Genomic DNA, 26,937 nt, shown 5'->3' on the forward strand with positions numbered 1-26,937 from the left:
GGAGGTACTAGCCCTCAGAGCCACCCAACTCATTTCAGCAGAGGCTCCTCAAAGCCGTCGAGAGGGATGCAGCCCAACCTGATGCTCACAGGAAGGAGGATGAAGAGACCCTCTTTGCCATGAGCCTGGTGCAAACCCTGAAGAGGCTGCCTCAGCAAAGAAAAGCAGCAGTCAAGGTTAAAATGTATCAGCTGCTTTTCAAAGCCGAGTTCAATGGTACGTTTTTTTTTCTCTTCACATCACAGGTAGTGTCATAAGTGTTGCGACAGTGAAGTAAAGTAGGTCATTTTTACAGTAAACCTATTCGGATAATTGGTATTTTAGATCAAAGGATTAATATGAAGCAAATGTATAGATGTTGTTTCTGCGTTAGAAAATATCCTAAAACAACAGTTTGCTGTCTAAATATTTGCCTGTCACATTCATCTTTTGATCTGAAATACACATTCCATGAGTAAACAGCAAGAATTACCAACTTTACCACAATGTTCCAATATTTATGCCACTAACTACACTATACAAGCAGTATTTAGTTAACATAAATCTCAACTTTTATGGTGTTATATTATGTAAAGCTTGTATGTTGTTTTTCTCTTCCCTTCCACCAATTTAGCCGACCAGCTCACAGGAAGGACAGGAAGAGGAGTTGTCTGGTTGTTGTTTTGACCTCCCTCATTGTACCTTTCCTTTTACACACATCAGTTCCCTTTAAATTCAGTCAATTCATGAAGTAATATGTTTCTAAAGTCTTAGGATAGCACTCATAGATTTCTGAATTGACAGAATTGAAACTCACCCACTGGAGAATTCACAGATGCTCTTTTTGGTCTCTTACAAGATTAAAGGTGAATATATATATTTAATTTAAAACCACTTGAAAACCAGGGTGTTGAATATTTTTGTGAAGTTATGTTCCATCAACTGGTCCATGACGTCCAGGGACAATCTGTTTGTTTAGCTGTGTTATGGCTGCACATTATAAAAATTTTTTCAGAGACAGAGACACACACACACACACACACCTCTCCTCCACTCCTCTCTGCACCTCAGATCTCCAGTGCCATGCCCTCTCTCTCTTTATGGCCATGTCTGAAGTTCCCCTACTACGTCTAGGCTTTATGAGAAGTGCCTGTATCTGTCTGCAGTTGTGCCAACAATACATGCTCTTGTTGTTCTCTTACAGATTACAGGCTACACATACATTTTTGTATTTTTACATGCACATACTTACACACACACACCTCTTTCAATAGTTTTATTTTTTGTAACATTTTTACAACACACATACCTGTCATGTTCTTTCCTGTACTTGAATACCTATTAAATTATGTTTTCATAGTCAGTTGTTTCATTTCTTTATTAATATCTCATTTATACTTAAATCTGCTAAGTTCTTCCCTACACCTTTGTAGATCTAAGACAAGATGAAAGTAAAAACACATTCTCTTCCTAATTTGTTTTTTTTCTACCTGCATTTTGTCAGACCAGTGAAGAGGGTGATAAACTGTACTATTTGTATAGACCCTAGGTTACCCTTTCCCTTTGTTATCATACTAAGTATATGTCGTATAACCTTAATTAGTGCTCCTGCTCACCTGATGTACCATTCCAGGTGTGTATAATACTGACGTTAATGGGAGAGGGAAGGTGTTAAATTTCATATAACTTCCAAATGAAGAGATACAATGAGACATAAAATAATCTGGGAAAAAATGCTATTTTATGAACAACGGTGGATGGTTCTTAAAATAACCTTTGTGTTAGGGGGCTCTTAAAAAAGCAGTTTCACTCCACAGCATACTGCCATTGGACTTCCCCTGCTGGCGATGAGAAGTAGGTGGTCAGCTTCTCCCTCACCTGGAGTGCCTGTCTGGGGGCATTGTTGGCACCTGCCCAGGTGACATCAGGTAGGTGACCAGGTCACCAATAAATCTGCGATAATGGAGAATTTCAAAAAGCATTTCTCTATGGCTGGCCATGCTTTCCACCTGGCTACCCCGACCTCGAGTCAACAGCCCTGCACCCCTCACTGCAACTTGCCCAAGCCTCCCCCATTTCTCCTTCACCCAAATCCAGATAGCTGATGTTCTGAAAGAGCTGCAAAATCTGGAACCCCTACAAATCAGCAGGGCTTGACAATCTGCACCCTCTCTTCCTAAAATTATCTGACGAAATTGTTGCAACCCCTATTACTAGCTTGTTCAACCTCTATTTCGTATCGTCTGAGATCCCCAAAGATTGGAACGCTGCCGCGGTCATCCCCCTCTTCAAAGGGGGAGACACTCTAGACCCAAACTGCTACAGACCTATATCTACCCTACCCTGCCTTTCTAAGGTCTTGGAAAGCCAAGTTAACAAACAGATCACCAACCATTTCGAATCCCACCGTACCTTCTCCACGATGTAATCTGGTTTCCGAGCTGGTCACGGGTGCACCTCAGCCACGCTCAAGGTCCTAAACGATATCATTACCGCCATCGATAAGAGACAATACTGTGCAGCTGTATTCATCGACCTGGTCAAGGCTTTCGACTGTCAATCACCATATTCTTATCGGCAGACTCAACAGCCTTGGTTTCTCAAATGACTGCCTAGCCTGGTTCACCAACTACTTCTCTGACACAGTTCAGTGTGTCAAATCAGAGGGCCTGTTGTCCGGACCTCTGGCAGTCTCTATGGGGGTGCCACAGGGTTCAATCCTCGGGCTGACTCTTTTCTCTGTATATATCAATGATGTCGCTCTTGCTCCTGGTGATTCTCTGATCCACCTCTACGCAAACGACACCATTCTGTATACTTCTGGCCCTTCTTTGGACACTGCGTTAACTAACCTCCAGACGAGCTTCAATGCCATACAACTCTCCTTCCGTGGCCTCCAACTGCTCTTAAATGCAAGCAAAACTAAATGCATGCTCTTCAACCGATCACTGCCCACACCTAACCACCCACCCAGCATCACTACTCTGGACGGTTCTGACTTAGAATATGTGGACAACTACAAATACCTAGGTGTCTGGTTAGACTGTAAACTCTCCTTACAGACTCACATTAAGCATCTCCAATCCTAAATTAAATCTAGAATTGGCTTCCTATTTCGCAACAAAGCCTCCTTTACTCATGCTGCCAAACATACCCTAGTAAAACTGACTATCCTACCGATCCTTGACTTCGGCGATGTCATTTACAAAATAGCCTCCAACACTCTACTCAGCAAATTGGATGCACTCTATCACAGTGCGATCTGTTTTGTCACCAAAGCCCCATATACTACCCACCACTGCGTCCTGTATGCTCTTGTTGGCTGGCCCTCGCTTCATATCCGTCGCCAAACACACTGGCTCCAGGTCATCTATAACTCTTTGCTAGGTAAAGCCCCGCCATATTTCAGCTCACTGGTCACCATAGCAGCACCCACCCGTAGCACGCGCTCCAGCAGGTATATTTCACTGGTCACCCCCAAAGCCAATTCCTCCTTCGGCCGCCTTTCCTTCCAGTTCTCTGCTGCCAATGACTGGAACGAACTGCAAAAATCACTGAAGCTGGAGACTCATATCTCCCTCGCTAGGTTTAAGCACCAGCTGTCAGAACAGCTCACAGATCACTGCACCTGTACATAGCCAATCTGTAAATAGCCCATCCAACTACCTCATCACCATATTGTTATTTATTTTGCTCCTTTGCACCCCAGTACCGCTACTTGCACACTCATCTTCTGCACATCTATCACCCCAGTGTTTAATTTGCCATACTGTAATAATTTCGCCACTATGGCCTATTTATTGACTCACACCCCTTATCCTACCTCATTTGCACACACTGTACATAGACTTTCTCTATTGTATTATTGACTGTATGTTTGTTTTCTCCATGAGTAACACTGTGTTGTTGTTTCTGTCGCACTGCTTTGCTTTATCTTGGCCAGGTCGCAGTTGTAAATGAGAACTTGTTCTCAACTAGCCTACCTGGTTAAATAAAGGTGAAATAAATAAATGTAAAACATTTGGCGTGCCCATCTCCATCCGGAACGGCTCCTGGAATGACCTCCGCAGGTAGTTGTGGAGAACACACGTGGCCTTCACGTAGGCATCGACATTTGAGGGGCTGAGACCAAGCACTCTCTGATACATTCTCCACCGGGCTGCCAGAATCCCAAAGGCGCATTCACCAACATCGACGACACGGAAACAGTAGATGGCATCTACTACAGCCACGAGTGAAACTGAATATATACCCTTGTAGTTGTAGAATTGTGAACCTGAGCACGGTGGAGCCTGAATTACAACGTTCCCCGTCAATGGAGCCAAGACAGTTGGGGAAATTCCACCTCTCCAGGACCTCGGCAGCGATGGCCCTCCAGTGTTCCTCCTTGGGGAGAGGCATGCATTCACCAACCAGACAGTCCCAAATGGCTTGTGCCACAGAGGGGACAATACCTGCCACTGTGGACCGTCCAACTCGGAAGCTGAATCCGATGGTCCTGTAGGAGTCCCCTGTTGCCAAGAATCTGAAATATAATTCAAAATAATGATAAATATTGTGTGTAACTTCAATTCCACCCACATATTCTATCTACTCCTATAGCTACCTCATTACTGTTTATTATGCTCTACTAATTATATTGTAATACTCATCAACCATCATTAACGATGCCTTGAAACAGTACAATTCAGTCTATATTAATAAACTGTGGCCCAGGCCAACTCTACTCTTAGAACAAAAGGTATTATTATTGTGAATACTTCAGTACATATGTGGCAATTATTTATTTCAGGAGCCAGCAAAACTAGTGTACGTGTATGTGCTCTAGGTAATTTCACACCATTAGACATGCACGTGGTTATTCTTGTAACTGTTATGGCCAACTATGGTTACACCTCTTGGGTTTTTTCCAGAACAGGGGTGTCCCTTTCTGAGGAGTCAGCAGCATGACATGTGTTGGTTATTCCTGTAGAGTGCCAAGGTCTGTTGCTATGGTCCTACATGCATGAAACTATTTCTGTGACTTCTGTGATGTATATGATGTCTGTGCCAAGACTGGAAGGCAGTTGTATTCATGATCCAGCTCGGCTTTTTTAATGAAGTAATAAAAAGTCTATTAGAACTCACATGCTCCGGTATTTGTGAAATATGATTGACCTAATATTTCCTAAAAGGGTTCTCCGGCTGTCCCCATAGGAGAAACCTTTGAAGAACCCTTTTTGGTTCCAGGTAGAACCCTTTTGGTTCCAAGTATAACCCTATTGAGTTCCATGTATAACCTTTTCCCCAAAGGCTTGTACCTGGAACCAAAAAGGGTTATCCTATGGGGAAAGCAGAAGGACACTTGGAACCCTTTTTTCTAAGAGTGTATGTAATTCCAATAAGAATTTAATGAATGACTGTAACTTTCTTGAAAAACAATGGGTCCTGGAGAAGACTAGCCTACCTTCATCAGGGCAGAAGGCACCTTAACTTTATTTTCATTTGGTAACATTGCATCATTAAAAAAGGATTATAAACCAACTTTGTGAAAAGTTATCATCCTAATGAACATTCTCTAAATGTACATCTGATGTCAAACAGGGACTATTAACTAGAGAGCCCTTTTAGCTAGCTAGGTTGCACATATCAATCAATTATGGTATCAAAGGATTTAAAAATGTAGTAGAATTTAGCTTACCGGAGACAAATCGCCACGCGTTCAACTGGGTTGATGGACTCCCGGTAGTTGGTATCCATCCGGGCGATCCTGGCTCCAACCATCTGGAGCAGGTTCGGTCCAGACGAAAGTAACTTCGGAATTCCTCTACAAACAGTCGAAGCTCTTGAATGAGACGGTGGAACTACCCTGCCTGCTTTCCCCTGCCTGCATTCGGGACTTTAACCATCTCTGGACCCACACAGACCTGCACTTTCGGAGAGGCTGGTCCCGGCCCAACAGCGCGATCAAGACCACCTTCCTCAACATTGGTCTCATTGTTGAAAGAGCCTACTCTCTGCTATCTTGACTATTTATTATTGAATTTCGCTCCAAAACTGCATTTCAGGGAAATTATATTATAGGCTCTCACAATTCATGAATAAATGAATAAAACGTTTAAAGAAATTCTACAGTCAAACTGTTTATATTATGTTATCCAACATTTTTTTTTACTGGATATGTGTGCAACAAAAATTCAACATTCACGTTTTGCTACTTACTGTCAAGTCTACACATACAATTTGATGCATACGTTTTGCACCACACAAAACGCACTGCAACTGCTTCTGCAACGCAATGCTTCAAGGCAAACGCAGCATTCTATTGGAAATGAATGTACTTCTGGTGTACCAAAACGCAAAAACACAGTCGGTATGTTCGAAGCGTAAGCATACTGCTAAAGCAACACTTGAGTGGTTTAAGGGGAAACATTTACATGTCTTGGAATGGCCTAGTCAAAGCCCAGACTTCAATCCAATTGAGAATCTGTGGTATGACTTAAAGATTGCTGTACACCAGCTGAACCCATCCAACTTGAAGGAGCTGGAGCAGTTTTGCCTTGAAGAATGGGCTAAAATCACAAGCTTATAGATACATACCCCAAGAGACTTGCAGCTGTAATTGCTGCAAAAGGTGGCTCTACAAAGTATTGACTTTGGGGGGGTGAATAGTTAAGCACGCTCAAGTTTTCTGTTTTTTTGTCTTATTTCTTGTTTGTTTCACAATAAAAAATATTTAGCATCTTCAAAGTGGTAGGCATGTTGTGTAAATCAAGTGATACAAACCCCCCAAAAATCTATTTTAGTTCCAGGTTGTAAGGCAACAAAATAGGAAAAATGCCAAGGGGGGTGAATACTTTCGCAAGCCACTGTATAATATATCTCCCGAGTTATGTAGCGGTCTAAGGCACTGCATCTCAGTGCTAGAGGCGTCACGACAGACCCTGAATCGATCCCAGGCTGTATCACAACCGGCCGTGATCGGGAGTCCCATAGGGCAGCGCACAATTGGCCCAGCGTCGTCCATGTTAGGGGAGGGTTTAGCCGGGGTAGGCTGCCATTGTAAAATATGAATTTGTTCTTAATTGACTTGCCTAGTTAAATAAATAATTTTAAAAATGAAGAAAAACGATTCACAATACAGTAATTGAGTACATTGACACATCAAGTGGTTTGTGATGATGTGATGTGACGATCTGGCTCAGTTGGTAGAGCATGGCTCTTACAATGCTAGGGTTGTGGATTCGATTCCCATGGGGAAAAACTATGAAAATGTATGTATTCACTACTGTAAGTTGCACTGGATAAGAGTGTCTACTACAGTAAAATGTAAAAGGAATGATTAGACCATTTCAGTTTTCACAAAAATAGTGCACTGGGCCTTTACTGGTCCTTTTTTTTCTGCATCCCCAAAACTGTTTCCCGCGGCTATGCCTGTTTACAACAAGGCACTAATGTAATACTGCAAAAAATGTGGCAAAGCAATTAATGTTTTGTCCTGAATACAAAGTTTTATGTTTGGGGCAAATCCAATACAACACATTACTGAGTACCACTCTCCATATTTTCAAGCATAGTGGTGGCTGCATCATGTTATGGGTATTCTTGTATTAATTAACTGAATGGAGCTAAGCACAGGCAAAACCCTAAAGGAAAATCTATAATAACCTAAAACACAAGGCCAAATGTACACTGCTTACCAAGAAGACAGTGAATGTTCCTGAGTGGCTGTTACAGTTTTAAATCTACTTGAAAATCTATTGCAAGATCTGAAAATGGTTGTATAGCAATGATAAACAACCAATTTAAACCCTGTCTGACGTGCCCAGAGTAAACTGCCTGCTACTCACTCCCAGAAACTAAGATATGCATATTATTAGTAGGTTTGGATAGAAAACACTCTGGAGTTTCTAAAACTGTTTGAATGATGTCTGTGAGTATAACAGAACTCATATGGCAGGCAAAAACCTGAGAAAAAATCCAAACAGGAAGTGGTCTGTAGGACTTCAATTAATTCCCTATTCAAACTACAGTGTCTGTGGAGTCATGTTGCACTTCCACTAGATGTCAACAGTCTTTAGAACCTTGTTTGAGGCTTCTACTGTGAAGTGGGGATGAATAAGAGCTCCTGGAGTCAGATCACTGCCAGCAGGGCATGAGCCTCAGGCATGCGTGCTCACGTGGGAGGTAGCTCAGTTCCATTGCATTTCTGAAGACAAAGGATTTCTCCGGTTGAAACTTTATTGCGGATTTATGATAAAAACATCCTAAAGATTGATTCTATACATCGTTTGACATGTTTCTATGAACTGTAATATACATTTTTGCTTTTTCGTCTGACATGCGCGTCCTGAATTTGGATTTGTGAACTGAAGGCGCGAACAAAAAGGAGGTATTTGGACATAAAGGATGGACTTTATCGAACAAAACAAACATTTATTGTGGACCTGGGATTCCTGGGAGTGCATTCTGATGAAGATCATCAAAGGTAAGTGAATATTTATCATGCTATTTCTGACTATTGTTGACTCCAACATGGCGGATATATGGTTTGGCATGTTTTTCTGTCTGAGCGCCGTACTCAGATTATTGCTTTTTCGGTAAAGCTTTTTTGAAATCTGACACAGCGGTTGCATTAAGTTAAGTGTATCTAAAGTTTCATGTATAACACTTGTATTTTCATGAACATTTATGATGAGTATTTTTGTAAATTGATGTGGCTCTCTGCAAAATCACCGGATGTTTTGGGAGGCAAAAGATTACTGAACATAACGCGCCAATGTAAACTGAGATTTTTGGATATAAATATGAACTTTATCCAACAAAACATACATGTATTGTGTAACAAGAAGTCATATGAGTGTCATCTGATGAAGATCATCAAAGGTTAGTGATTAATTTTCCCTCTATTTCTGCTTTTGTGACTCCTGTCTTTGGCTGGAAAATGGCTGTGTTTTTGTGTGTGTTGGCGCTGACTTAACATAATCATATTTTTTGCTTTCACCGTAAAGCCTTTTTGAAATCAGACACTGTGGCTGGATTAAAAAGAAGTAATGCTTTAAAATGGTGTACGGGATGGCTAACGGGATCAAGCCATAACAGGTTTTAACAGAGCTAGAAGAATTCTGAAAAGATGTTGCACAATCCAGGTGTGGAAAGCTCTTATGAGCTGTAACTGCTGCCAAAGGTGCTTCTGCAAAGTATTGACTCAGGGGTGTGAATACTTATGTAAATTAAATATTTCTGTATTTCATTTGCAATACAAACATGTTTTCACTTTGTAATTATGGGATATTGTGTGTAGGGTGAGGAAAAATATATATTTAACCAATTTTGAATTCAGGCTGTGACAACAAAATGTAGAATAAGTCAAGGGGTATAAATACTTTGATTGTACAAAACATTAAGAATACTTGCTCTTTCCATGATCTAGACTGACCAAGTTAATTCAATGTGAAAAATAGGATCCCTTATTCATGTAATTTGTTAAATCCACGTAGAAGGGGAGGAGACAGGTTAAAGAATAATTTTTAAGCCTCGAGACAATTGAGACACGGTTGTGTGTACTATTCAGAGGGTGCCTTTGAACGGGGTATGGTAATAAGTGCAAGGCGCACCGGTTTGTAGCTGCTGGATTTTTCCCGTTCAACAGTTTCCTGTGTGCCTTAAGAATGGTCCACCACCCAAAAGACATCCAGACAACTTGACACAATTGTGGGAAGCATTGGAGTCAACATGGGCCAGCATCCCAGTAGAACGCTTTCGACACCTTGTAGAGCCCATGCCCCGACAAATTCAGGCTGTTCTGAGGGCAAAAGGGGGGTTGCAACTCAATATAAGGAAGGTCTTCTTCATGTATGGTACACGACGTGTACTGTATATTCTGTATATTATCCTCCAGAGCAAGTGAATTCATTAATTTGGGTTATGGATTACACAGTCTGATTGAGTAGGTTCTGCACAGCAATGTTTATTACCTACATGCCACATTAATCTTTGGGATGAGGGGACAGTTACATTGACTGGGGGTAGTAGAGCACGTGGGAAGTAGAGCAGTAAAAGTGTGTAGCTAATCCTCCTCAACGGTAGAATCATATTGTCAAGACCTAGGGGTTTCAACTGTGTTTCTCCATCAATTACTTGATCGCACACAGACTCCTGTCTATTTCAAATGTTAGGGTTCGTTTGCTCCCAGTGCGTGTCACTGCCAGTTACCCAGATAACCTCACTTATACAAGAGTAACAAAAATCACAAGAGTAATTCCTTATCCAATAAGAAACCCACAATTACATTTTCCATTTAAAATTATTTTAAAACATTGTGTGCCCTAATGTTCCACAGCCCTGCCCTAGTAAAGGTGGGCAGGAACACTCACCCATTTCCAGATATTCATCGAACAGTCCCTCACACAGCAGGAGCTCATAGTCGGTCTCCCAGGGTGCAGCATCCTGTGTCTGTCCTCCCTCTTTCACCTTCCCATTGTCAGCTCTAACCTTAGGATGGATCTTGTGCTTCTGCCACCAAGACTTTAGTTTTCTATCAAGAGACAAAAGGAGAGAGATTTTACCTTAACGAGCACAGAAGCAGTTCATAGGTCCTTTATGTGGCAAGACAGTTACAATAACTTACTCCCACTGGACACAGATGTCAGATGTAGTTTTGATTTACATTTGGTTGATTTGTCGTCAACTAATATGAATTCAACATTAAATCAACAAAAAATGTCACCATGTCATTGGATTTAGGTAAAAAATTGGGTGAACAAAAAGACAAATCCAATCAGTTTTCAACATTGATTCAGCGTCGTCACATTGCATTTTCTTGTTGAAATGACATGGAAACAACGTTGATTCAACCAGTTTTTCCCAAGTGTATTGAGATTGTGATTGGATTTTAGACAAAACTGGGGGAAGCTGTAGGATTACAAGACTCACGGCATGATAAACTCCTGAATGTTGTTGATGACCTGTTTTCCCACCATGATGACCAGTAGCTCCTGGGCCAGTTCAATGAGACAGCCCCCAGCACCGCACTGCAAACAACAATACACACTTACAGGTTATGCACAGATGTAGGCACGCATGCACGCATGCACGCCCACACACACTCACACTCACAGGCTGATAAAGACAGCAAAGGTACATCCCAGCAAACAGTGAACATTGCTACAGGTCCCTTAGCATGGCAGCATCCCATACAAAACAGAACTATGAAACTCTTAAAGCCTACTTGGATATACCTGGGCACCCTACCCTGCACTGGGACATGATCTGAGCAAACACCTGCCTACTGTGGCTTTCATCTTTCCACTTGACATTGTGCATTGGATGTTTTTGGACAACTACCAAACTTGAACTCCACTTGGATTTACCCTTTTGGGCTCTTCCACAGCCCCGTGTAGCGCTTGCCACCCTCCTGGCTTTCCACCGGCCTGTACTGGAAACTACATCCCCTTCAAGATGCTTCTCTCCTGGCTATAATACTGGTAACATGGCCTGCGTTGCGTTGCTGTTTTGATGGGCCCCAGCATTTAATTGCATCGAGTAAGTCACCCCTCTCTCCTTGCTGTTGTTATGTTGGCCAGTTTTGTGCCTTGGTTGTGTTGATTGTGGGTCCTAGTGCTGCCTTTTAGTCTGTGGTTGGGTTCTGGCTTGCTGCCTATAACTTCAAACTAACTATCACACTGTGGATTGCTTGATTTTAAGCTGATTCCTCGCCAACCTTTTTTATTTGCGTGGATTTAAACTGAATACTTCCACAATGGCGTCTACCACCTTTAGAGACTACGGTGAATGTTTCATCCCATGTAGGAGCTGCACCTACACTGAACAAAAATAAACGCAACATGCAACAATTTCTATGATTTTTACTGTGTTACAGTTTGTGTAAGGAATCTGTCAATTGAAATAAATTCATTAGGCCCTAGTATATGGATTTCACATGACTGGGAATACAGATATGCATCTGTTGGTCATAGATATATTTTTTTTAAAGGTAGGGGCGTGGATCAGAAAACCAGTTAATATCTGGTGTGACCACCATTTGCCTCATGCAGCACGACAACATCTCCTTCACATAGAGTTGATCAGGCTGTTGATTGTGCCCTGTGGAATGTTGTCCCACTCTTCTTCAATGGCTGTGCAAAGTTGCTGGATATTGGTGGGATCTGGAACACTCTGTCGTACACGTCAATCCAGAGCATCCCAAACATGCTCAATGGGTGATATGTCTGGTGAGTATGCAGGCTATGGAAGAACTGGGACAATTTCAGATTCCAGGAATTGTGTACAGATCCTTGCGACATGGGGCCGTGCATTATCATACTGAAACATGAGGTGATGGCGGCGGATGAATGGCACGACAATGGGCCTCAGGATCTCGTCATGGTATCTCTGTGCATTCAAATTGCCATCAATAAAATGCAATTGTGTCTTTAGCTTTTGCCTGCTCATACCATGACTCCACCGCCCACATGGGGCACTCTGTTCACAATGGTGACATCAGCAAACCGCTCACCCACGATGCTGCCATATGCTGTCTGCCATCTGTCCAGTACAGTTGAAACCAGGATTCATCCGTGAAGAGCACACTGTATACTGGAAACACTTGGTTTGTTATTTTAACTAAAACTTAACCAATCTTTGTTAAACATAAATACCAAACTTGTTTTTGCATGGATTCCGCTATGCGATTAGCTTTTAACAGCTAGGACCGCTATTTCTTGTCCCGGAATCCTGCTTAACTGGCAGGTTAAAGTCTGCTTGAAAGGGCCGCTAACCTAGTTAAGCTGCTAACGTTAGCCATCAAGCTAACAAAGTTAGTCCCAGATAAGTTTTCCAATGGAGCCCTCTTTGTCTGGAGAGGTAAATGATCGGTTCCAGCGCTGTAGGAGCTGTATCTACTATGCTTTGTTTCGGGACAAACTGGATTACCCAGAGTTCCAATGTGCCAATTGTTTGCTTGCCAAGGATTATAGGCTTGAGGTGGCTTCCTTGATCACGCATGTAGCCAGCCTACGTAAGAAATTGGGGAAACCGCAGTGGAATGTTTACCTTTTCTACGCCTGTGGCTGGACGGCGTTCGTGCATATTGGATGCATCTCCATCTTGTCATTTGTCATTATCCGACTGGCCAGTGTTGCTCGGAGTTCGTTCCCCAGTGGAGCCATCTCCTGCCGCTCCTCCCCCATCTGATAGCGGAGTTGAAGGAGCACCGCATGGCAATCAACGATTGTCGCATGTCACGAGCAAGTCGAAGACAGCGGCCTGCCGCAAAGCAGCCTCCACTCCCACTGAGAGGCCCGGAGCGGATACAAACAACGAATAGTATCACCGCCCTGGAGCCTGATCTTCCTGCACCTTTGTCGCTGGGAGTACCTGTGTCTGTGGCCGCTGTGCCTACTCCTACTCCTTCCCCTACAATTTCGAAGTTGATGTCATCAACCATCCGTCCCTGATCTGAATCGAGGAATGTCTTATAATGGAACTCGAGTAAATGACATTCGATTCTATCGTAGTCCATACGGGCTTTAATGACATTATGAAGAGCAGCTCTAAAAACAGTTGAAACTGGATTTCAAAGAGCTGATTGACTCTCTGCTAGACACTAATAAAAGACCCATCATATCTGGCCCTGTGCCTTCTCTGAATCATGGCATTAAAGGATTCTTTCACTTTACAACTGGCTACGTGATTATTGCAGCTCAGTGGGTGTAACTTTTGTTGACAATTTCGATTCCTTTTGGAAACAAAACACGTTTTATAAGGAGGATGGGATCCACCCAAATAATTTGGGTTCCTGGACCCTTTCACAGCCTTATAAGGCTGCGTTGAGACAATGACTTATCAATGACACAAGCCCAGCTCAGTTAATCCCTACCACTGTATCGCTGAGTCATCATAATGCTTTAGCAAATGTACATTTTACCAGGGGCATTGGTAGACACAATGTAAGTAACCTAATATATGTCCCGCTAACTGCCCTGAATGCCTCTGCTGATCGAACAGCTTTGTATGCAGAAATCATGTGCCTGTGGATCAGATTTATGCTGTTAGCCCTAGTAGGAAGTCCACTGTGTGCAGCTCACCCTGCACTAACATAAATAACATGAGTATATCTACTGCTAAGCTTCCCAGTAAAGCAATGAAAACAAGCAAGCATTCCAGAAAAGGTTTATTTCACCTTTATTTAACCAGGTAGGCCAGTTGAGAACAGGTTCTCATTTAACTGTGACCTGGCCAAGTGTCACGTCCTGACCAGTAAAGGGGTCATTTGTAATTGTAGTATGGTCAGGGCGTGGCAGGGGTGTTTGTTTTGTGTGTTTTGGTGTTTTTTGGTTCTAGGGGATTTTGGTTCTGGTTTTCTATTTCCATGTTTCTTTTTCCATGTTTGGCCGAGTATGGTTTCCAATCAGAGGCAGGTGTTTTTCGTTGCCTCTGAATGGAAGCCATACTTAGGCAGCCAGTTTTTTCCTGTGTTTTGTGGGTGGTTGTTTTCTGTATAGCCTGTGTGCCTTATGGAACTGTTTCGTCGTCTGTTTATTTTGTTTTGAGTGTTCTTTCTAAATAAAGAAGAAAGATGAGCACTATACCCGCTGCGCCTTGGTCTGTACCTTACGACAGCTGTGACGCCAAGATAAAGCAAAGCAGTGCGAAAAAAACATCACAGAGTTACACATGGGGTAAACAAACACACAGTCAATAGCACAATAGAAAAATCTGTATACAGTGTGTGCAAATGAAATAAGGAGGTAAGGCAATAAATACGCCAATAGTAGCGAAGTAATTACAATTTAGCAATTTACACTGGAGTGATATATGTGCAGATGAGGATGTGCAAGTAGAAATACTGGTGTGCGAAAGAGCAGAAAAACAAAAACAAATATGGGGATGAGGTAGGTAGTTGGTTGGATGGGCTATTTAAAGATGGGCCAAGTACAGCTGCAGCGATCGATAAGCTGCTCTGACAGCTGACGCTTAAAGTTAGTGAGGGAGATATAAGTCTCTAACTTCAGTGATTTTTGCAATTCATTCCAGTCATTGGCAGCAGAGAACTGTAATGAAAGGCGGCCAAAGTAGGTGTTGGCTTTTGGGATGATAAGTGAAATATACCTGCTGGAGCACGTGCTATGGGTGGGTGTTGCTATGGTGACCAGTGAGCTGAGATAAGGCAGAGCTATACCTAGCAAAGACTTATAGATGACCTGGAGCCAGTGGGATTGCGACGAATATGTAGCGAGGACCAGCCAACGAGAGCATACAGGTCGCAGTGGTGGGTAGTATATGGGGCTTTGGTGACAAATCGGACGGCACTGTGATAGACTGCATCCAATTTGCTGAGTAGAGTGTTGGAGGCTATTTTGTAAATGAAATCGCCGAAGTCAAGGATTGGTAGGATAGTCAGTTTTACGAGGGTATGTTTGGCAGCATGAGTGAAGGAGACTTTGTTGCGAAATAGAAAGCTGATTCTAGATTTAACTTTGGATTGGAGACGCTTAGTATGAGTCTGTAGGAGAGTTTACAGTCTAGCCAGACACCGAGGTATTTATAGTTGTCCACATATTCTAAGTCAGAACCGTCCAGAGTGGTGATGCTAGTTGGGCGGGCGGGTGCGGGCAGCGATCGGTTGAAGAGCATGCATTTCGTTTTACTAGTATTTAAGAGCAGTTGGAGGCCATGGAAGGAGTGCTGTATGGCGTTGAAGCTCGTTTGGAGGTTTGTTAACACAGTGTCCAAAGAAGGGCCAGATGTATACAGAATGGTGTCGTCTGAGTAGAGGTGGAGGAAAGAATCACCAGCAGCAAGAGCGACATCATTGATGTATACAGAGAAAAGAGTCGGCCCGAGAATTGAGCCCTGTGGCACCCCCATAGAGACTGCCAGAGGTCCGGACAACAGGCCCTCCGATTTGACACACAGAACTCTATCTGAGAAGTAGTTAGTGAACCAGGCGAGGCAGTCATTTGAGAAACCAAGGCTGTTGAGTCTGCCGATAAGAATACGGTGATTGACAGAGTCGAAAGCCTTGGCCAGGTCGATGAATACAGCTGCACAGTATTGTCTCTTATCGATGGCGGTTATGATATCGTTTAGGACCTTGAGCGTGGCTGAGGTACACCCGTGACCAGCTCGGAAACCAGATTGCATAGCGGAGAAGGTACGGTGAGATTCGAAATGGTCGGTGATCTGTTTGTTTTCTTGGCTTTCGAAGACTTTAGAAAGGCAGGGCAGGATGGATATAGGTATGTAACAGTTAGGGTCTAGAGTGTCTCCCCCTTTGAAGAGGGGGATGACCGCAGCCCCTTTCCAATCTTTAGGAATCTCAGACGATACGAAATAGAGGTTGAACAGACTAGTAATGGGGTTGCAACAATGGCGGAGAGAGGGTCCAGATTGTCTAGCCCAGCTGATTTGTAGGGATCCAGATTTTACACCTCTTTCAGAACATCAGCTGTCTGGATTTGGGTGAAGGAGAAGCGGAGGGTGGGCTTGGGCCAGTTGCTGTGGGGGTTGCAGTACTGTTGGCCGGGGTTTGGTCAGCCAGGTAGAAAGCATGGCCAGCCGGTGAGAAATGCTTATTGAAATTCTCGATTATCATGGTTTTATCAGTGGTGACAGTGTTTCCTAGTCTCAGTGCAGTGGGCAGCTGGGAGGAGGTGTTCTTATTCTCCACGGACTTTAGTGTCCCAAAACCTTTTAGAATTAGTGCTGCAGGATGCACATTTCTGTTAGAAAATCTAGCCTTTGCTTTCCTAACTGACTGTGTATATTGGTTCCTGACTTCCCTGAAAAGTTGCATATCGCGGGAACAGTTCGATGCTAGTGCAGTACGCCACAAGGTGTTTTTGTGCTGGTCAAGGGCAAACAAGTCTCAAGTGAACCAAGGGCTATATCTGTTCTTAGTTCAATATTTTTTTTGAAAGGGGCATGCTTATTTAAGATGGTGAGGAAAGCACTTTTAAAGAACAACCAGGCATCCTCTACAGACAGATGAGGTCAATATCCTTCCAGGATACCCAGGCCAGGTTGATTAGAAAGGCCTGCTCGCAGAAGTGTTTTAGGGAGCTTTTGACAGTGATGAGGGGTGGTCGTTTGACCACAGACCCATAACTGACGCAGGCAATGAGGCAGTGATTGCTGAGATCCTGGTTGAAAACAGCAGAGGTGTATTTAGAGGGCAAGTTGGTCAGGATGATATCTATGAGGGGGCCCATGTTTACTTATTTGGGGTTGTACCTGGTAGGTTCCTTGAATATTTGTGTGAGATTGAGGGCATCTAGCTTAGATTGTAGGATGGCCGGGGTGTTAAGCATATCCCAATTTAGGTCACCTAGCGGTACGAACTCTGACGATAGATTGGGGGCAATCAATTCACATATGGTGTCCAGGGCACAGCTGGGAGCTGAGGGGGGTCTATAGCAAGCGGCAATAGTGAGGGACTTGTTTCTGGAGAGATGGATCTTTAAAAGTAGATCTCGAACTGTTTGGGCATAGACCTCGATAGTATGACAGAACTCTGCAGACTATCTCTACAGTAGATTGCAATTCTGCCCCCTTTAGCAGTTCTGTCTTGACAGAAAATGTTGTAATTGGGGATGGAAATTTCAGAATTTTTGGTGGCCTTCGTAAGCTAGGATTCAGACACGGCTAGGACATTAGGGTTGGCGTAGTGTGCTAAAGCAGTGAATAAAGCAAACTTGGGGAGGAGGCTTCTGATGTTAACATGCATGAACCCAAGGCTTTTAGATGTCAACAAATGAGAGCGCCTGGGGACACACAGGGCCTGGCTTAACCTCTACATCACCAGAGGAACAGAGGAGGAGTAGGATGAAGATACGGTTAAAGACTACAAGAACTGGTCGTCTAGTGCTTTAGGAACAGAGAATAAAAGGAGCAGGTTTCTGGGCGTTGTAGGATATATTCAGGATATAGTGTACAGACAAGGGTATGGTAGGGTGCTAGTACAGTGGGGGTAAACCTAGGCATTGAGTGACGATGAGAGAGGTTGCATCTCTGGAGGCGCCAGTTAAGCTAGGTGTGGTCTCCGCATGTGTGGGGGGTGGGACAAGGGGGCTTTCTGAGTGATGTTAAGCAGGACTAGGGATTCCGCAGAAAAATAAAACAATGAGAGCTGCCCTAAACCACAGTATACAAGGCATATTGACATTAGAGAGAGGCATAAAGCAATCACAGGTGTTGATTGGGAGAGCTAAGACAACAGCGGGTGAGACAACAACGGGTAAACAGCTAAGACAACAACAACGGGTAAATGGTGATGAATGGGCGGAGAGGGTCAGTTAGCTACACATAGGGCCTGAGTTCGAGGCTGGGGCCGACAGATAAACAAAATGATGTACCGTGTTAATGAACAGTCCAGCAGGCATCAGCTGTGTAGCTGCTGAGTGATCATAGGGTCCAATGAGCAGCAATAGATGAAACAGGGAGTCGTTCGGTAGTCAATTACTACGCTAGGCGAGCGGGAGACACGGCGTTCAGGAAGCTAGCAGGCCGGGGCAAGAAGATGGATCTTCACCACATCCACGATGCAGAGGCCGGTTGAGAGCACATCGGCTGAATTACGTCAGCAGATCAGCAGACCAGTCGTGATGGATCGGCGGAGCTCTGTGTTGACAAAAAGTCCAGACCAATTGGCTAGAGAGGCATTGTATTTGGTGTACTTCTTTTGCTAGCCGGGAGATGTGGCTAGCTCGAGGCTAACTGGTGCATGGAGAAGGGTGTTAGCCGCAATAGCCACTCGGTAGCAGCTAGCTAGCTGCGAAGATCCGGTGTAATGGTCCAGAGCTTGCGGCAGGAATCCGGTGATGTAGTGGGAAAAAAAGCTAGTCCGGTATGCTCAGGGCTGATATCGCGCTGTGCAGACTGGCAGGTGTTATCCGGGCTAAAGCGGCTGGTGTCCGAGCTAAAGGTAAAGACCGCTAGCAGTGGCTAACAATGACTAAATAGCTAGTAGCTAATTAGCTGGCTAGCTCCTAATGGAGGTTCCAGTTATAAGGTCTAAAAAAATAGCAGATCCGTACCACATTGGGTGAGGCGGGTTGCAGGAAGGTATATTCAATTCGAAAATGGAAAAAAGAGATTGAAATATAATGAAATGTATACAAAAAAACGAAAAAGACTGAATATATCTTACTGCTGCGCCATCTTGGATATATACAGAATTGCTCAAAGTAGCCCACGTTAACATATGTAGCTTAAGAAACAAGGTACATGAAATTAATAATTTGCTAGTAACAGATGACATTCATATTCTGACAATATCTGAAACTCACTTAGGCAATACCTTTGATGATACAGGGGTAGCAATACAAGGTTATAACATTTACAGAAAAGACAGAAATGCCAGTGGTGGCGTTATTTATATAAATAACCACATTCCTGTAAAGATTAGAGAGGATCTCATGTTAAATACTGTTGAAGTAATATTGGTACAGGTTCATCTGCCTCACCTAAAGCCCATTCTTGTGGGAAGCTGCTATAGATCAAGTGCTAACAGTCAGTATCTGGATAACACGTGTGAAATACTTGATAATGTATGTGATATCAACAGAGAGGTGTATTTTCTGGGTGATTTAGATATTATCTGGCTTTCATCAAGCTGCCCACTCAAGAAAAAGCTTCAAACGGTAACCAGTACCCGCAATCTGATACAAGAGTAGCTAAGACGGGGAGAAGTATTTCCATAATAAAGCACTGTTCTACGTTCTTAACAGTACTTTCAACAAGGCAGGTCCTACAGGCTGTAGTTTCATCGCACCTGGACTACTGTTCATTCGTGTGGTCAGGTGCCACAAAGAGAGAGAGAAAAAAATATATATTGGCTCAGAACAGGGCAGCACGGCTGGCCCTTGGATGTACACAGAGAGCAAACATTAATAACATGCATGTCAATCTCTCCTGGCTCAAAGTAGAGGAGAGATTGACTTCATTACTAATTGTATTTGTGAGAGGTATTGACATGTTGAAAGCACCAAGCTGTCTGTATAAACGACTAGCACACAGCTCAGACACGCATGCATACCCCACAAGACATGCCACCAGAGGTCTCTTAACAGTCCCAAAGTCCAGAACAGACTATGGGAGACACACAGTACTACATAGTGCCATGACTACATGGAACTCTATTCCACATCATGTAACTGACGCAAGCAGTGGAATCAGATTTAAAAAACAGATAAGAATATACACCTTATGGAACAGCAGGGACTGTGAAGCAACACAAACATAGGCACAGACACATGCATACACACACTTGATAACATATGCACTATACACACAGATACACATTCATTTTGTATTGTAGATATGTGGTAGCGGTGTATGGGCCTGAAGGCACACACTTAGTGTGTTGTGAATTCTGTAATGAATGTATTGTAATGTTTTAAAAATGGTATAACTGCCTTAATTTGGCTGGACCCCAGGAAGAGTAGCTGCTTCCTTGGCAGCAGCTAATGGGGATCCATAATAAATACTTCTCCAGCGTGCCAGGGGCCATTGAAGGTGAGCATTTCTCCACTGAACTCGCTTACGACACCGAACTGCAGTCAGGTCAAGACCCTGGTGAGGACGACGAGCATGCAGATGAGTTTCCTTGAGACCGTTTCTGACAGTTTGTCCAGAATTTATTCGGTTGTGTAAACCCACAGTTTCATCAGCTGTCCAGGTGGCTGGTCTCAGACAATCCTGCAGGTGAAGAAGCTGGATGTGAAGGTCCTGGGCTGGCGTATTTACACAGGGTTTGCAATTGTGATGCTTGTTGGACGTACTGCCAAATTCTCTAAAACGACGTTGGAGGTGGCTTATCTTAAAGAAATGAACATTACATTCTCTGCCAACATCTCTGTTGGCCATTCCTGCAGTCAGTATGCCAATTGCATGCTCCCTCAAAACTTGAGACATCTGTGGCATTGTGTTGTGTGATGAAACTGCAGAATTTAGAGTGGCCTTTTATTTTCAACCAGCAGAAGTTGCACCTGTGTAATGATCATGGTGTTTAATCAGCTTCTTGATATGCCACACCTGTCAGGTGGAAGATTATCTTGGCAAATGATAAATGCCCACTAACAAGAATGTAAACAAACTTGTGCACACAATTTGACAAACATTCCTGGGGTCTTTTCTTTCAGCTCATGAAACATGGGAGAAACTTTACATGTTGAGTTTATAATTTTGTTCATTATATTTTGCACAGTTATTGAGGAATATTTGTCTGAGCTGGACGTCCAGAGAAAGCAAATGGAGACATTGCAGCATATCCCGGATAGGTCCCACTCTAAGACCTTTTCCTTTTCTACTCCACAGCCTGGATGTCGTGCCACTGCCTCTTCACCGTGTTGCCACTCTCTGACTGACAGGCCAGGGCTGCCCTGCAGTGACCCCACCTTAGTGAAGTCACCTCTCCCCTCCCATCTCACCCGCTCTTCCCATCCTACCCCGACCTCCCATCCTGGCACCCACTCCCCACCCCCCTTGGAGAATAAAGGAGCAAGGACGCTTTAGGAGGAGCTGGCGATCCTGCATCCCAGTGGAGTCATGTCACACACCGTGAGCCCAGCGCAAGGCTTTGGTGAATGGGGCTGAAATGACTTTATCCCATCATGGTGACCAACAGTTTCCCACACCTGCTTCCAGAGATTCCTGGTCCTTCGTCCTCTACCCTGTCTCCTGAGGGTCCAGCTCAGGGGTCTCTACCATAGGCCCGTACCTCCTGGGCTCCCTCACACATCAGGCCTTGTGGGTGTCTGAGGCTCCAGCTCTTAGATCTGCTGTTGTTAGCTCAAAAGAGGATCCCACTGTGGTCTGCTCATCCAGTGCTTTTAGTTCAAATGTGAATTCCATAAAGTTGAATAACCACTTGGTTTTCAAATCACGTAGAGGGCTTGGGCTGTTGCACGATAGCAACCAAAGCCTATGTAAGTCAGTTTATAACATCCCATAATTGGTTACTCTGAGAGTTCCTCATATTGACATGAGCTGTGGCCCTATGGCCTTATGGTGCTAACCTTGGAAAAGTAATTTTCCAATTTCTTCTCCTTCCTCTATTACTAATAGAGATAGACCAAGTGGTGCAGTTCTATGCAATCTTATAGCCATACCAACTACTATATATCAATATCAACTGCCTATTGAACATAGCTTGTTTGAGTTGGAGCTTCCATGTGTCTTTAAAAATCCTCAAGGTCTTGGGTTGATGCATTTGAACATTAGGAGCTTACTTCCTAAACTGGATTACATCAAGATCTGGGCTATGCAGACAAATCCGGATATTCTGGTATTGACTGAAACTTGGATCTCAGGGAACATTCTTATGATGTGTTCTGAGACTTGACAAGCAGGGTAGAAGTGGTGGAGTGGCCATTGTCATTTAAAATAATGTATCTGTTTCTTTACTAAAATCCATTTCACTTGCCCTAAAATTTGATCTACTATCTTTAAGCCTTTGTCTGGGAAAAATGTATCCATAACTGTTATAGGAGTCTACCATCCTCCCTCGGCTAACCTTTGTGCACTCGAAGAGTTAACTACACTATATATACAAAAGGATGTGGACACCCCTTCAAATTAGTGGATTCGGCTATTTCAGCCACAACTGTTGCTGACAGGTGTATAAAATCACACAGACATGCAATCTCCATAGACAAACATTGGCAGTAGAATGGACTTAATGAAGAGCTCGTTGAGTTTCATCGTGGCACCACCATAGGATGCCACCTTTCCAACTACTCAGTTTGTCAAATTTCAGCCCAGCTAGAGCTGCCCCAGTCAACTGTAAGTGCTGTTATGAAGGAAGTGGAGATGCCTAGGAGCAACAACAGCTCAGCCGCAATGTGGTAGGCCACGCAAGCTCACAGAACGGGACTGCCAAGTGCTGAAGCACGTAGTGCGTAAAAATCGGTTGTCCTCGGTTGCAACACTCACTACCGAGTTCCAAACTTCTTCTGGAAGCAACGCCAGCACAAGTACTGTTCGTCAGGAGCTTCATGAAATGGGTTTCCATGGCCGAGCAGCCACACACAAGCCTAAGAACACAATGCGTAATGTCAAGCGCTGCTGGAGTGGCGTAAAGCTCGCCGCCATTGGACTCTGGAGCAGTGGAAACGCGTTCTCTGGAGTGATGAATCACGCTTCACCAATGTAAAGTTTGGTGGAGGAGGAATAATGGTCTGGGGCTGTTATTCATGGTTTGGACTAGGCCCCTTAGTTCCAGTGAAGGGAAATCTTAACGCTGCAACATTCAATGACATTCTAGATGATTCTGTGCTTCCAACTTTGTGGCAACCGTTTGGGGAAGGTCCTTTCCTGTTTTAGCATGACAATGCCCCCATGCACAAAGCGAGGTCCATACAGAAATGGTTTGTCGAGATCGGGTGGAAGAACTTGACTGGCCAACACAGGGCCCTGACCTCAACTCCATCGAACAACTTTGGAATGCCGGCTGCGAGCCAGGCTTAATCGCCCAAAATCAGTGCCTGACCTCACTAATGCTCTTGGAAGGATGTCCCCGCATCAGTGTTCCAACATCTTGTGGAAAGCCTTCCCAGAAGAGTGGAGGCAGCAAAGAGGGGACTAACTCCATATTAATGCCCATGGTTTTGGAATGAGATGTTGACGACCAAGTGTCCACATAGTTTTGGTCATGTAGTGTATATATGTACTTAATTTACTAAATCAGAAGTGTTTATCCTGGGTGACCTAAATTATGATTGAAAGTGCTTCAGACAATCTAATAAACATGTGTAATGATCAAAACCTAACCCAGCTGGTGACTAAGCCTACACGCCCCAACCCTAGAGATCCTTTAAAGTCCTCTTTGCTCTTATTTTAATGAATACACCAGAGAAATATGTTTCTACTGGTGTTTTCTCCGAAGACATTAGTGATCATTGCCCAGTTGTGATGACAAGCCTCTTGGGTTAAAGGTAGACAGAATTCCTGGTACACTCCGGAATTATCAGAAGTAATTTATAAAAGAGATGATGCTTGGGTCAAGGCCAGGAACACAGGCTTATGCCCGGACTGGCAAGCTTTTAAGCAACTGAAAACAAATTAGAAAGGCTAAATCTGATTATTATGTAATCACTCTTTCAGATTGTAATGAGAACCCAGCTAAATTCTGGAAAACTGGAAAATCCTAAAGTGTTCAACTTCCTCTATACCATAACAAATTAATTCAGACACTATCCTCATTACAGAAATAAATGCCATCATTGATGCATTTAATCACCATTTTATCTCTTTGTAAGAACTTCTAAGTGTATTCACAATGATATTGGACTGGGAGTCCTGGACGCTTTGCGAGCAATAAGAAATCCACAGGGGCCAAAAAATTGGATCCTGGTCTGCTTTAGTGTGCAGCACCCATAATTTTTGGCTCAATAACCCAAATGTTTATTTAACATTGTTATCAGGAAATTTTCAAAAAGTATGGAAATCAGCTCTTGTGCTGCCACTCCATAAGGGCGGCATAGTAGTGATCTAATCTTATCATCCCATTTCAAATCTTCCTTGTCTAGCTAAGATTCTCAAATCCTTGGTAAATGTACATTTTTCTTTTTGTTATCTGAGAAATGTATTTTGAATGTAAATCAATCAGGGTTTAGGCCTGGGCATAGCACTATTACAGCAACCACTTTACTTACTAATGATCTTGTAAATGCTTTAGACACTAAAATGAAATGTGCTGCTTTGTTTGTGTACCTGTCAAAAGCTCTTGATACTGTTGATCATGCTATTTTATTGAATAAGTTGTCCTGCGCTCTGACGCCTGTTCTTGGTTTCATGATTATCTTTGTGACAGAACTCAGAAAATCATGATGGATGGGGTTATGTCTGAATTTCTTGAAGTGCATAAAGATGTACCACAGGAGTCGATTTTGGGGCCTGTCCTTTTCACTACTTACAGTGCCTTTGGAAAATATTCAGACCCCTTGACTTTTCCACATGTTGTTACGTTACAGCCTTATTCTAAAATTGATTAAATTGTTTTTTTTCTTCTCATCAATCTAAACACAATACCCCATAATGACAAAGCAAAAACAGGTTTGTATACATTTTTGCAAATGTATAAAAAATTTACATGAGTACTCAGACCCTTTACTCAGTACTTTGTTGACGCACCTTTGGCAGCGATTACAGCCAAAGGTGTGTATGACAATACAAGCTTGGCAAACCTGTATTTGGGGAGTTTCTCCCATTATTCTCTGCAGATCCTCTCAAGCTCTGTGAAGTTGGGTGGTGGAGCGTCACTGCACGGCTATTTTCAGGTCTCTACAGAGATGTTCGATCAGGTTCAAGTCCAAGCTCTGGCTGGGCCACTCAAGGACATTCAGAGACTCCCGAAGTCACTCCTGCGATGTCTTGGCTGTGTGCTTAGGGTCATTGTCCTGTTGGAAGGTGCCCCAGCCTGAGGTCCTGAGCGGCCTGAGGTTTTCATCAAGGATCTCTCTGTACTTTGCTCCATTCATCTATCCCTCAATCCCGACTAGTCTCCCAGTCACTGCCACTGAAAAATATCCCCACAGCATGATGCTGCCACCACCCATGCTTTACCGTAGGGATGATGCCAGGTGTTTCCTCCAGATGTGATGCTTGACATTCAAGCCAAATAGTTCAATCTTGGTTTCATCAGACCAGAAAATCTTGTTTCTCATGGTCAGAGTCCTTTAGGTGCCTTTTGGCAAACTCATGTGCCTTTTACTGAGGAGTGGCTTCTGTCTGGCCACTCTACCATAAAGGCCTGATTGGTGGAGTGCTGCAGAGATGGTTGTCCTTCTGGAAGGTTCTCTCATCTCCACAGAGGAACTCTTGAGCTCTCTCAGAGTGACCATCGAGTTCTTGGTCACCTCCCTGACCAAGACCAGCTCTAGGAAGAGTCTTGGTGGTACCAAACTTCTTCCGTTTATGAATGATGGAGGCCAATGCTGCAGAAATGTTTGTTTGTACCCTTCCCCAGATCTGTGCCTCGACATAATCCTGTCTCAGAGCTCTACGGACAATTCCTTTGACCTGGTGGCTTGGTTTTTGCTCTGACATGCACTGTCAACTGTGGGACCTTATATAGACTGGTGTGTGCCTTTCCAAATCATGTCCAATCAATTGAATTTACCACAGGTGGATTCCAATCAAGTTGTAGAAACATCTCAAGGATGGTCAATTGAAACAGGATGCACTTGAGCAAAATTTCGAATCTCATCGCAAAGGGTCTGAATACTTATGTAAATAAGTTATTTATATTTTGAATTTTTTATAAACGAGCAAAAATGTCTAAACCTGTTTTCTCTTCTTCATTATAGGGTATAGTGTTTCGATTGATTAGGATTAAAAAACATCAATTTTAGAATAAGGCTGTAATGTAACAAAATGTGGAAAAAGGGAAGGGGTCTGAGTACTTTCCGAATGCACTGTATAGTGTTTAATGTGTATTTTATATTGTATTATACAGGTCGCATTTGGAAAAGAGACCTCTATGTCTCAATATGTTTTCCCTGTCAAAATAAAGGTTAAATAAAAAATGTATGTTTTTGAAATTGCCACAACAAACATTATTTGATCAACATTAGTAGAAGGACATACTCTAATGGTTATAGTAACATTTGGAGAAAAAAAATCGAAATGTTTGTTTTTAACACGTCTAGAATGTGTTAACCAAACCTTAATGGAGAAAACATTATAGATATGTCATAGGAACATCCCTGGGAATCTCTGGCAAACTTTCAGGTAACGTTGTAACTAACATTCTGGGAATGCAAGGAAAACTAGAAATTGTTTGTTGGGAAGTTAAGTACGTTTTAGTATGTAAGAACAACACTCACATCCTCATTCCGTATTCCCAAGAGATTGTAGTAGTTGCCAGGGTAACCAACAAACCTGCAAAACATAGGAGTTTGCTGATGATGAGCCATATTTTCATTGTACTGTGAGGGTCTATAAATACAGGAGCTTTCAATACATAAGGCTCATTTG

General features: G+C 43.2%; 1 protein-coding gene across 1 annotated transcript in view; it reads right to left on the bottom strand.

Moving 5' to 3' along the window:
- ano7 (anoctamin 7) overlaps positions 1 to 26,937 on the bottom strand; it is a 79,040-nt gene that overhangs the window by 15,952 nt on the left and 36,151 nt on the right. The window contains exons 17-19 of the mRNA XM_029714384.1: positions 26,787 to 26,841; positions 10,894 to 10,991; positions 10,335 to 10,495 (exon numbers count right to left, since the gene is read on the bottom strand). Coding sequence (XP_029570244.1) covers positions 10,335 to 10,495; positions 10,894 to 10,991; positions 26,787 to 26,841 — 314 coding nt within the window. The remainder of the gene's footprint in view (positions 1 to 10,334; positions 10,496 to 10,893; positions 10,992 to 26,786; positions 26,842 to 26,937) is intronic.

This window comes from Salmo trutta, chromosome 26 (genome assembly GCF_901001165.1).
Source record: "Salmo trutta chromosome 26, fSalTru1.1, whole genome shotgun sequence".
NCBI lineage: Eukaryota > Metazoa > Chordata > Actinopteri > Salmoniformes > Salmonidae > Salmo > Salmo trutta.